This window comes from Gymnoscopelus microlampas (genome assembly GCF_963454915.1).
Source record: "Gymnoscopelus microlampas genome assembly, chromosome: 5".
NCBI classification, from domain to species: domain Eukaryota; kingdom Metazoa; phylum Chordata; class Actinopteri; order Myctophiformes; family Myctophidae; genus Gymnoscopelus; species Gymnoscopelus microlampas.
Genome location: NC_139942.1, coordinates 47029131 through 47041933, shown reverse-complemented (window position 1 = coordinate 47041933; position 12803 = coordinate 47029131). Strand labels below are relative to the sequence as shown.

General features: G+C 41.1%; 1 protein-coding gene across 2 annotated transcripts in view; it reads left to right on the top strand.

Annotated features, from left to right (window-relative positions):
- The window catches only part of piezo2b (piezo-type mechanosensitive ion channel component 2b), a 143310-nt gene that overhangs the window by 29347 nt on the left and 101160 nt on the right, over positions 1-12803 (top strand). For both annotated transcript variants that reach the window (XM_084057136.1, XM_084057135.1), the window contains exon 4: positions 7346-7388. In XM_084057136.1, coding sequence (XP_083913262.1) covers positions 7346-7388 — 43 coding nt within the window. The remainder of the gene's footprint in view (positions 1-7345; positions 7389-12803) is intronic.

The following is a 12803-nucleotide window of genomic DNA, read 5'->3' as shown; positions in this document are numbered from 1 at the left end:
TTAATTATTTCAATGGACAAAAATCTTGTCTTATTTGATGGCCTTCCTGCCCTGGCATTTGGCCTTTGTGACCTGAAAAAATGGAAAACACCAAAGGTCAAGTTATATCATTATCAGGCCTGGAATTTCGTCATTTTAGGGGCAAGGCCTTGCCCCTAAAATGACGAAATTCCAGGCCTGATAATAATAAAATCAACTGTATTCTATGGCTCATTGTCACTCTCTTCTCAATGTTTACTCAATGTCAAAGGTCCTGTATTTAACACTCTTATAGCCTGGGGCTGAGCCATCTAGAATATTAATACTGGAATTCAATGGTTTCTTTTTGTATCATCATTTTTTATTATCCCTTGCCTTGTATTCTGTCGTATTTCTATGGACCTGAGTCCACTAATAAATATTTGATTGAAAATGTTGAAATGATGGCTATTATACAGTAGACTGAAAAGGAAAATGTCAAGGTCATAGGTCTTTTTTAACTTCTTTGAATATTAATGATGTGTAATCAATATAATCTTAGTGTTTTGTCAATTATTTGGAGGCCCACTTGCAATAGTCTGACGGCCCACTAGTGGGCCCCGGCCCACAGGTAGGGGATCGCTGTGTCAGAGTTCACACCAGAACAGAACAGTGTGATGATCTGTATTGGCGTAATCACCCGTGTTGAAGGCAGTCTGTGTGTGTACACAAGCGTGACCCATACATCAAACAGCTCGTCTGGCACTTGAACTCTGACTCTGGGGTATTGAAGGGGTGTCACAGGGTGGTGTGTGTGTCATCCGAAACGCATACGATTCTCACAGGCGAATGGGGAGTGTCCATCTAAAACCAATACTCTGTTACTTTCTTCTTTCACTGATGTGAAGAAATTCAGAAATGAACAATTTTCTTTCTAAGAATGTTGTATGCGTTATAAAACCGCTTAAGCGCTATGGTATCAGGTGGTACAAATTGTTTATCTACAAGCTAGCAACGCCGCTATTATTTCTAAATATTATTTTAGAAATTGACATAATGACATGCCAAAAAAAACAGACACCAGATTGAAACTGTTTAAAAAGCTATATAAATGAATTAGCTTCAGACTGTGCCAAAAGGTGCAGATTTATGATAGATTTATCATATTTCACGATTTAATGAGCTTCCTCGTACCATAAGTACAGCCGAGTAAAAACTTTTAAAAAATAATAATGAATTGTGCTGCCTGCTAAGAAAACAGTGTGATCTAGCGACTGCGTGTTGGGAAGGTGTTAATAGTTGGCTTGGCGGTGCCGTGGGCCGCTCATGAAACTCAGTATCAAAACCGTAAAATACAAGCGATGTCTAGACGGGACAGAGGCTGACCTTGTGTTTTAATGACACGTGAAGTCTCATGGTAGCAAAAACTCATTTTCCACTGTAGACACAACAACAGCCAACTCTCCTGAAATAGCAGAACGGACTGTATCGCCTCGGGGCAAGGCTACACACAGGGCCACTCTCACTGGGCAGGCTAAATATTTGGTAATGATATTTGGTAATAAAGGAAATACTTATTACCAAAGGTCTCAAAGTCAGAGGTAGTTGCCAGATTAAGTCATGGTGTAATTATTAGACTGTGTGAGAGCTGATCCCATAGGAATTGGATGTTTAAAAAAAAAAACACTGGCAAACACTGTGTCACGTAACAGTACGATGTTAAATCAATATGTGCATCTATGAAATGTGGGGATGTTAGTCAGTTTGTTACATTCTATGTCGTTCGACGCAAAAACGTTCTGATGACATGATGGAATACTTTCTGTCCCATTCTGAACATTACACTTGAATGTTTGACTGATGTCCTTCTACATTACCCAGAATTCACTGGGAAGGCTTGAGCCTTGGAGGCCATTGCCCTAGTGGACTATATATGTCATTGCACAAGTGCACAGTCAATATGTGACGCTTTTCATTTGCTTCGTCAGTGATTCAGAGAGAGAGAGAAAGAGAGCATTGACCATGTACTGTAATGATTGTTATTCTCACCCATAGACGGGAGATAAAGTAAATAATTATTAGGAAGGAATTATTAAATACCCGTTAATTATGTATGAAGATTTTTGCCTTAATATGTAAATCAGTAAATTGCTGCTGGACTAACATTCAGTAGCTCTTTTCCTGTTTTTGTGTGAAGACCTTACATCGACCATTAGTGTGTCTGTTATAAATATAAATAACATCCTTTGTAATGCAGCATTTAACAGTGAATGCGTGTTTGAGCGCTCCTGTGCACAGCATTGTTTTATAGCTGACTGTCTCTCCATCCTGGCCCTCATTAGACATTTAATGAGCCACATGCTAAGGAGAGAATACATCCATCACGCACCGACCAAGAAAGGCTTCATATTGAGCCACAGTGAACATGAAGAAAGAAAATCATTTTCAGATTTTATGGCAACATAATAGTTTGTTTAGCAGTCTTCAGGGTGCAACATTTGACATTTAATACAAATTAGGATCAATGTACAAAACGTCCCACTGTGTCAGAAGAATAAACAAAGAGAGTATCTTCTGTACCTGTTTAATCACTTTAAGCCCTATAGCAAAAATAGCCGATCAAATAGTTTTTTTTGTAAATTCTTTACAAACAATGTTAGTTTTAGCTTTATCCTTTGAAATGTTTTGCCTATAATGACATGCTCAAACAATGTGGACACCAGGTTGAAAGTGGTGAATTACTTCTATAAACAGTTGTTGGATCTCCACTCCCTGAGCCTTCTGTTTGGGGTTATTTTTATTTGGACCTACAGTATGTAACGGCACAGGAAATCAGACATTATCCTTTGTCCTCCCACGCTGACTACAATCTCCAGACTAAATTCTCAGGTTTCCCTATCTGATATCGAATCCCCCCACGACACTCTTTTCCTTTTGGCAGACGTGTGTAAACAAGGAGCTGTCCTGTCGCGCGGGAGATGCTTGTCTTCCCTGCAGCATAACTGTGCATCATTTCCTCCGTGTCTTTATTCGCCGGAGCCAAATAAGCCATTAGGGCAGTAAACCGAGTTGAGCGTGAATGAGTCAAAACCCCTTCCAAGAAAACTAACATCTCCCCAGCTGTTGTAGCGGGTCACCAGTGATAAGTCAACCAGAAGAGCTGGGCCCCGGCTTCCTTTAGGAGCACATCCCTCATTCCTTTGTGCTTAGCGGGGTCAAATAGTCACAGAGGAGTGCATTTGAAAAACCTCACTACCTAGTGGAAGGAGTTATGTCACTTTTAACGCATGAAATCACTATTGAATTAGCTGTCTTCTGCAAAAAAAAGTTACATTTTAGTGGATAGAACTGCTTGTATTTGTGAGACATGAAGCAACGTTAAGCAATGGAGCTTTCTTCTAAATGATTTCCTTTGATTCTCAAAAGTCTGCCGTCGTCATGTCATGTGCCACTTTGACTATACTGTGTAGTATACAGTACAGTAGTCACCAACAACAATGCTTCCCAGCTTCTCCATGTAGTCATGAACCAAACTAGACGATACAGTAATCCAATTAAGCACTTTCAACCCGGTGTCCATATTTTAAGGCATGTCATTATAGGCGAAAACTATCAAAAATAGCCAATCTTGCAGATCGGCTATGTTCGCTATTCTTCGCACAACAAAGTCTATAGGGCTTAAAGGGATAGTTCACCCCCAAAATGACTTTTTCTCTATCGATTACACACCCCATGAAGACTTGAATTCATGGAGATTAGTTTTTGTCTCATTCCTAAGCCAATAATTTGATGCTAATGTCTCCGGTAGGACACTCAAAGTGTCAACTTTGAGTGTCCTACCGGAGACATTAGCATCTTTCCACCGGTCACCAAATTATTGGCTTAGGAATGCGACATAAACAAAAAAATCTCCATGAATTCAAGGCTTTTTGTTGGGTGAACTATCCCTTTAATTGGTTAACTCTAATAGCCCATCATGACTTTGGGTGAATTGGGTAACAGCCCCACCATTTGAAAAACACTGACTGCCCCTTTACAGCCATTCTTTTATTTCCAGCATGCTGACCTTTACTTCCCTACATCCCTCACCTCCACTAAACTAAACTCAATATCCCCCCAATGTGACACATTCATTGAGTGCTCCCTGAAACACACAGCTCGCCAGATAAAAGCTGCAGTGCAAAACACTCAAGGTTTTGCAGTTTCGGTGTGTGTGTGTGTGTGTGTGTGTGTGTGTGTGTGTGTGTGTGTGTGTGTGTGTTTGTATTACTATACTTACGAGGACCAAGTATAGTAGAATTTGAAGAAATATACATTGTGAGGACCGTTTTTCTTGTCCTCACAAGACAAATGGTTGTTTTATAGTTAAAAAAAATGTTTTTTTAGAGATACGTTTACAATTAGAAAAACATTCAGGTCAGGATTAGACATTTAGGTGTCTTAGAGGTTAGCTTTAGAGATTGGAATTAGAGTTCAACATGATTTATACTTAGTTGCGCGCCAGTGTCATGCACCGAAAAATAGCTGAGCTGACGCGTTGTGGGCTTGTAGATCTGCTGTTTTCCGGCTTTAGGCTTACGGTTAAAAATGGCAATACTTTTTTTTAAATGGCATTCATAACATGGCTGTCCTAAAGTGTTGATGTCCTCACAAGTATAGTAATACAAACGTGTGTATGTGTGTGTGTGTGTGTGTGTGTGTGTGTGTGTGTGTGTGTGTGTGTGTGTGTGTGCACGCGTGTGTGTGTGTGTGTGTGTGTGTGTGTGTGTGTGTGTGTGTGTGTGTGTGTGTGTGTGTGTGTGTGTGCGTGTGTGCGTGTGTGCGTGCGTGCGTGCGTGCGTGCGTGCGTGCGTGCGTGCGTGCGTGCGTGCGTGCGTGCGTGCGTGCGTGTGTGCGTGACGTGTGTGTGCGTGACGTGCGTGTGTGTGTGCGCGTGTGAGTGTGTGCGTGCGTGTGCGTGACATAATGCTGCGCTGCCCCGGCAGGTCCCCTCCTCCTCGCCCCCCTACGGAAAAGGGCACTTGGCATTGGGCCCCAGAGATAGAGAGAGAAGAGAAACAATGGGTATTGCGTGGAGAGAGCGTGCTGCTGCGAGGTTAACAGCCCAGCAAGTACAAAGGGCGTTTTATGATGTTCACATAAACTCTGAGAGGACAGGTATTTTCAATGCCTGGCTGGAAAAGAGTGAATATGGCCTCGCCCCAAAAAAACAGAATGGAAGTCTTCCCTTTGCTCAAACTACACAGTTAAGTCCCGAGTGTTGTTTGTTTAACGCAGAAGAGTGTACAAAACGGAACCAAATTGATTCATTTGGTACAGGTACATTAGGCTCTGCTTGTACTCTTGTGAGTTCACTTCAGTTCAGTTGATTTTTTCCCCCGGATGTTAGACATAATATACAGTAAAACGTTGTAATTTTTTTTCGCATGCTCATCGAGTGCCCGAGGGGGGGGGAGAAGCAATGAGTTAAATTGACACTCAGGATGTTACTATAGTGTGTACCCTTCAGTTCAGTGTCAAGCGCAAATGCCCCAAAATACACCAGCATTCCTTTGGATATTAACATTCCAATACGGCACTCTACAACAACAACAATGCGTAGCTCTCATGCTACGGTATGGATGGATGGGACTGCCCTGCCCTGCCGTTTACCCTCTCTGGCATTCCGATGTGTGTGATGTCATAGGTTTTTGTAAAGCTTTCATTGTGCACCTGTAGGGTTGAGGTTGGACTGGGGGGGGGAGTTAGGTGTTGCAGATGTTTTGGTCCAGACATTCCTGAAATAGCTCTGTTTTAGCCCTTTGGGTATCATGCCGAACACTTTGAAGAATTACTTTTATTATTTTTGTATTCGTCTCTGTCATTCTTAATGCCTTGCGAGCAACTGAACATGTGGCAACTGATTCTAAAGGGAACGTAAATACTTTTTTCATGGGATTAAATCTGCGATCCATACCCTTTTTTTCTAGTGAATTAAAACATTATTTTAATCTGTATATATATATTTTCTTTTCAAGAAGTATTGTATGAAATTCAAAGGAAAATACCTCGCCTTCCCAAACAAGCACTCCAGTCCGTTATGGCTCAACAGTAAAATGTCTGTGCTTGCACGGGGGTCCCGGCCCGTGTTTGAGTCCTGCGTAGGACATGAAAGCAGTTTCATGAAACACTGGCAAAAGTTTCAGTCACTATTTTCCAAACAATGATTAAACTGTGTGTTGCTGAGAATGGATTTATGTGCGGTTGTCTGTTTCTGATAACAGGATGTGATCCATTACTTGCCAGAAATGTGGCAGAGCTGCTTTATGGTGCAAGAATGAGCAAGCAATAAGCAACATCTTCAAGATTCATGACAAAATATGTTCTGTAATTTGACCGATTATGAGTGCATCGCCTGGCAGTAATATACTGTATCATTGCTAATATTCTCAAATATCATCTCCATATTCTAACTTTTTGAGTTTTTTTGTAAATAAATGCCCTACTTGATCATACTCACACAAAAGTATCAAAAGTAGCAGATATACGAGCTCGAAGCGCAAATCGACACCTTTCGAGCTTGTCGATCTGCTATTTTGGCTATTTTTGAATTTGATTCCTGAAAAGTAACAGTTTTGGACATGTAAGGTTTCCTTTCCACCCGACAGAGACGATATACGATGTTTTGACAAGAGCTGGTTTTATTTTTCACGCCGTCGTTTTTGTTCTGTGTCACTGTGTACATTAGAGCTACTTCAGATATAAATTACCCTGATCCAACACTTGGGTTTTAATGTCTGTGTTGATTCACGCTCGTCTGCGTCCGGAGAGAGAGGGGCTGTCATCATCGGAGCGTGTCCCGACATCTCTTTCGCGTTCCACCTCTGTGCAATGCTCTCTTTGAGACACAGCCTGCGGCGCTGCGTCAGAGCAATCCAACACCCAATTAGGTGCCTAATAAACTGACTAAACAACCCCCGCCGTATTGATTTGTCATTGAGTTTGAGATTCTTGAGTCACAAAGGGGATGTTATGTTTTCCTTGGCAAAGGAACAAAGGCCAATCAGTCGCTGGCAGCTCCTCTTAAGGCAAGCGGAGGAATTGAATACCTGGAAATGTGTCTTCAAGCGTTGGCCTGACGTTCAGGAACACTTCGGTTAAGGCCGAGCTTCCCGAACGACGCTCAAACAACGTGACATGGTTTATTCTGTTGTTTTTAGAAACTGACCGTCAGCCACACATGTACGGTACTGCGTTTCATAATTCGGTTAAAAGTCACATGCACATTCCTGTGTGTCTATTGTACTCGGCAAACTAAAGAAACTGTTATTGTCATGCTCAGGATGTATTTCATTGCATAAGCAAAGTGATGCCTAATCAGTAAATGTCTTCTTGTTGTTTTGTACAGGCTCGACGTGGGAAAAATCCATACGGCAGATTGGCTTTGAGAGGTAAGACATTAAAGTGATCGTGCCCATCCCTCAGCAGTACTGTATAGCAGAACCTTTTGCAGGACTGTATGTAACAACAGCATGTGGAAATGGAAAGTGATCCAAACCAAAATGTTTACGACTATATTGTCAACAGTTGTGGTGTGGAGTGGACACCGCCATCCTCTTCAATTAGAACGATTTTTAAAACTACATTCATAGTTTTAGTTATAGTTATCGTGCTCAGTGTAAACGGTGATTTAGATTGGACTTTGCCAGCACCGTGCGCATGTCCCTCCAATATGAATATGCCAGTGATTCTCAACTTTTTTATTTCAGCGACATCTAGTGTGATATGCATTAGCCCCCCGCCCCCTCATTTGATATGGTTTTTATCTACACTGTTAAATCTTCTTTTTTTGGTTCCATTTGTAAACTCTTTGAATTGTAGTCCTGTAAGTGTCCACTTGGTTTGGGGTGTCCACATGAAAAAATTAAGTATATAAAAAATATTTATATAATAACAATAAAAAAGTGTCCGCTTGCTGGTTCCTAACTATCAATCATTCAGCTGGGGACCCCCTAGAACCCCTTAAAGGACCCCTGGGGGTCCCCAGACCCCATGTTGAGAACCAGTGCCCTATACTTCAGCATTACAAAGCATCTATCTCAATAAAGAAAAGAAAAAAACCCAGAAACAATGGAGTAGACAGCCCCACTCTCCTTTTAAAACAAAATTGACATATTATGACACGGTAATCATTTCAGTCCTTTCTTTCTTATGAATTATTAATCGAAACTGTGTGGGTTTTAGATTGATTGATGAAAACCAGAAGAGGTTTTCTTTCTAGTCTCTAAAAAAACAAAGGGGTGCTTGCTCGTTGATTTTCCTCTCTTTCGCGATCATGCAGCGTAAAATACATCACTGCAGATTTTGGTCAATTGAGCGTGAATTCTTTTCCCAGCAGAACTATTTCAAACACTGTTTCAGTCATTTGAGGAAAAGTGATAAAACTCACTTCATTCACCCCTGTGAGTGCAGGCAGGCTCATGGAAGTAAACGTCAGCAATTATGCACCAGCTTGCTAGGACTCATACTACATTACTCACTTACATGTACTCATGCATTCATGGTTGATAGACTGTGTATATATACTCATTATATTCACTGCTGATAGACGGAGGAAACCTTGTATGTCCAAAATTGTTTTAATTTAATATTTAAAAATAGTGAACATAGCAGATGTACAAGCTCACAATACGTAGCACTATTTTTTTGCCTAATAAAATATTCAATCAATCAAAATTTTCATTTTCACTACTTTTGTGTGATATTCGTGTATGATGAAGTAGGGCATTAATTCACAAAAAAACAAAACATTTGAAACATGGAGATACAAGGTTTTTGCCCGACAGTGACGATATATTATCCATATACCCAATATTGAAGGGCGGCTGACACCGCACATAATCTGTTTTATATTCACTCATAAGGCCGTTTCAGATGGGGAGCGAGTGACGCGCCTTAGTAATTAATTTTCAATGAGAGACTGACGATTATTTGGGACGCGCAGAGAAGTTGAGGGGCGGAGAGGCAAGCGGGCGTGGTCCCGTGAAATTCTCGCGCTCGTTTCGTGCACACGCCCATGGGTGGCAAGAGCTGGATTGTGGTCAGCTTCATCCAAGCAAGAACGCCCGCATCAATCGCTCCCCGTCTGAAGCGGCCTTTAGTCTGTACATTATATACATTCATATATTCATTGGCGATGGATGTATATTCAAGATAATAACTCAAGGCATTTCAGCTGGACACAGATGTCTGACACAACTTTGCTGTTTCAAAGTTGGAATCTGTGAACTTCTGCGTTATGAGAATATACTCTCTAACCACACTGCCTTGAGTGAAGTACTCCAGAAATGAGGATCTTAAGCCCAATCTGACACATTTGTTTGAAAAAAGGGTTCTAAGCGTAGCACCCTATCACTTTTGACCAATTAAGCCCTATTTTATACTCTATAATATCGTTGCTGTCGGGCAGAAACCTCCATTTTCAAACGTGTTTTTTCCTAAATTAATGCCCTACTTGATCATACTACAGTGACACACAGAAGGTTTTGAGCTTGTAGATCTGCTACTTTTGCTGCTGTTGAATTTGAATCCGGAAAAGCAACCGTTTTGGACGGTTTCCACCCGACAGAGACGATATAATAAAATATCGTAATGTAATATAATCATATTTTTTTGTTTTTGAAAGTAAAAAGAAAAAAGTTTTGCCTATGAATGACCAGTGTCCAAAATAGAGACGCCAGGTTGCAAGTGGTTAATAACATTAAACACCACTTTGCACGTGTGGCCACACACACACACCGGCCAATCACTTGACAAGCTTTGTAAATGCTGCTAACTCGCTCCTACAGCGTTGTATGTGGTTTGCCTTGATGAATGCTAAACCTGATTATGTCCGACAATCAGTTGACAGGCCTATTTTTCAAGGCCCTTGCGCTGCCGCATCTGTCTGCTCCTCCCGCCCTCCCGTCTCTCCATCCCATCCCATGATCGTATTCAATGTGGTTTCCTGAGTACGGGAATGTCCTAAGTTAGCCACGTCCTTTTTTCCAGTACTCAAGAGCCATTCGAAAGCTAGATAGTGCGCTGTAAGTGGCGGAAGTTGGGGCCATAAACAATTTATCCCTTTCGCATTTACAGTACCTGTTTGTGTTGAGGAGCATATACCCCTGACAGATCTGCCTATACGTACCCATAAGTGCTGCTCTTCCCATCTGTCAATGCCTGTTTTCAGGCCGAGAGCTGTAAGAACGCAACCTCCTGTTGTTGACCCAACGTTTACTTTAGCAGAGTAGGGCTGCACGATTATTATGACTGAAATTATAATCCCCATTACTTTTTGCTGAATATTGTAATCACAATTATTGATAATGATTGTTTTTGGTGAAAAAAAGATTATTTAAAAAATATATATTTGTAATGCCGTTGTTGCTCACCATGCTTCTCTGTGTCATATCTTTGGTCAAATACTGTAGTGTGTACTGTAATTGTCAGCCTCATGGGTGGAGAGATGGGTTGTTCAATTTTCAATAACGACACCTACACTTTAATACTTGTGTAATGGTGAGGAGACGTGAGCAAGACGCGAGCAGCTGACAATAGATAGAATAGAATAGAAGTTTCCCGATTATATAATTGTAAAATCACGATTTTCGATTAATTGTGCAGCCCTACATGTATAGTAGAAACCACAATCTGAAGTCTAATGTCTAATGTTCCGACATCTAATAAGAATTCACAGCTTGCCTGTGTCTCTTCAAGCATGATCCACTCCCCGTTGCTGCAGACATGTGACCTTTTCCAACCTGTAAGGAATACCAAATATTTACAATGGTTGATCTGTGGACATATTCTGTGGTCTACTTGCGTATTTATGTACACTGGAATGGACACACAGGGATACCAGATTTTACTGTGTTGAACCCTCTGGAGATTTTATTCGGCCAAATTCAGTAGTAAACATCTGAGAAGTGTTTTCTACACAGGCGCTCACCCGGAACAGCGTCGAGGATAGTTCCCAGCGTCTAAGATTCGTTCAGCAACGTCAAGGATAGTTCAGAGCCTGCTAAATAGTACTGAAACCTGATTTTTTTTTTTGGTACATTTATTTATACATTTTGTCTGAGGTGATTGATACTCTCAGTAATTACCCCTGTGGCCTTTCAGCAGCGAGCGGAGGCATTCCCCTTCACTTGCCAGTGTTAGTGTAATTTTCTGAAGCGATAATGAGCGGAATCTAGGAGTTCTAAAGATGTAGCTGGCTCGGGCCGTGGCCAGCGTTTGGAGGGATTCCATCACTTTGATCCATATGAGAACAAGATGCAAGAAGCTGCCATGATGATGGCTTATGTCGGATGACTGCAGATCTAATCTGTACAGAGAGAGAGAGTGGAGGAGGAAGGTGCTTCTGATGTACCCGTATTGGAGCCTTCTGCATCTAATTCATCAGAACTTTCTGCAGTGCTGCTAGGTGCCCACATTATAACCCCAGCGGCATGACTCACCACCACTCATTTCCTCTTAAGATTTAAACCAGCTTTCCACTTGGTTGTTTGTCCCTTGATAGCACATGGGACCGTTAAGTTAGATCATGTGTAAAATGCTTATGAACATATTTTGTGGTTGTGTGTGCATTTAACCACATGAACCCTAAGCGTCCTTTCTGGGCATGTCATAATAGGCAAACATTTGGCAAATAATATCAACAAGCACACAGCGTGATGTGTGGTGAGCTTGTAGATCTGCTGTTTTTGGCAAAGAGAGTTGGTATACAGGGAAACAAGGAGGGGGGCCAAGTACTGGGGGACCCCGATCAATGAAGTATATTGGGTTTAAGTGGTTAAAGGTTTTAAACATTAAAGGTTTTCAAACAATGTCATATTTCAGTTGATTATTCATAGTGTTCTGTGATGATATAGATCAACTTAATAATAATAATACATCACATTTATAGAGTGCTTTTCTGGGTACTCAAAGACGCTTTACAAGCAAAACAAAACAGATCACTTTATTGTGATCTGTTTTGTTATTTACTGATTTATTAAATCAGTAAAAATGAGTAAAAGAAAGAAATAGGGTCCACACTCCACAGAAGAGGAGTAAAAACAGTTAAAAATAGACCGAGATAATTGATAAGAGAGCGGGTGTTTCTTGGTTGCACAGTCGTGTGTGTGGATTCCTTTTTATGCGCTACAAAACTTGTGCAATGCTAGGTGCCCACATAATAAGCCCGACTGCATGACTGATTTCACCCAACCACTCATTTCCCCTCAGATCAAAAGCAGGTTTCCACATGGTTGTTGACCCTCCAGTGGCACATGGGACAGCTAAATCACATCACGTGTACAGCAGAATATTAGGTTATGAATTATTTTGTGGCCTGTCTGTGCATTTATGGGTTTTGAATTTATTTACTATAATTACTGTTCTTGTGCCCTCAGCGATGTAGCCATGTCCTACCAAGATGTTTCTAGGTCTTGTGTAGAGTTATTATTCTTAGAGCCCTGGTTGAAAATTGGGACATACCGGTTGCATAATTGCTAATCTCTCAAAACAGATCCATGGAATCATTATTTTTTACCTAATGGCTCCCAGATAATTGCAGATATCGATGTCTTCAAAATGGACAAATAATGGCCGACATATTGGCCAGAGAGATATATCGGTTTTGGACTGTAATCCTTCGATTATGAGGAGTAAAAGTGTAGGTGTCATAAGTTTCCCTGGCCTGCCCATGTGAGAATATGATTCACAGAGCCTCACAACAATAAAAGCAGCAATCTTACAGTATGGAAACAGACGGCCTTGATTAGATTAAGCCAGTCAACAGGAGCCAACAGAACGGACCATTTATCTGACTGTGCGTTTTC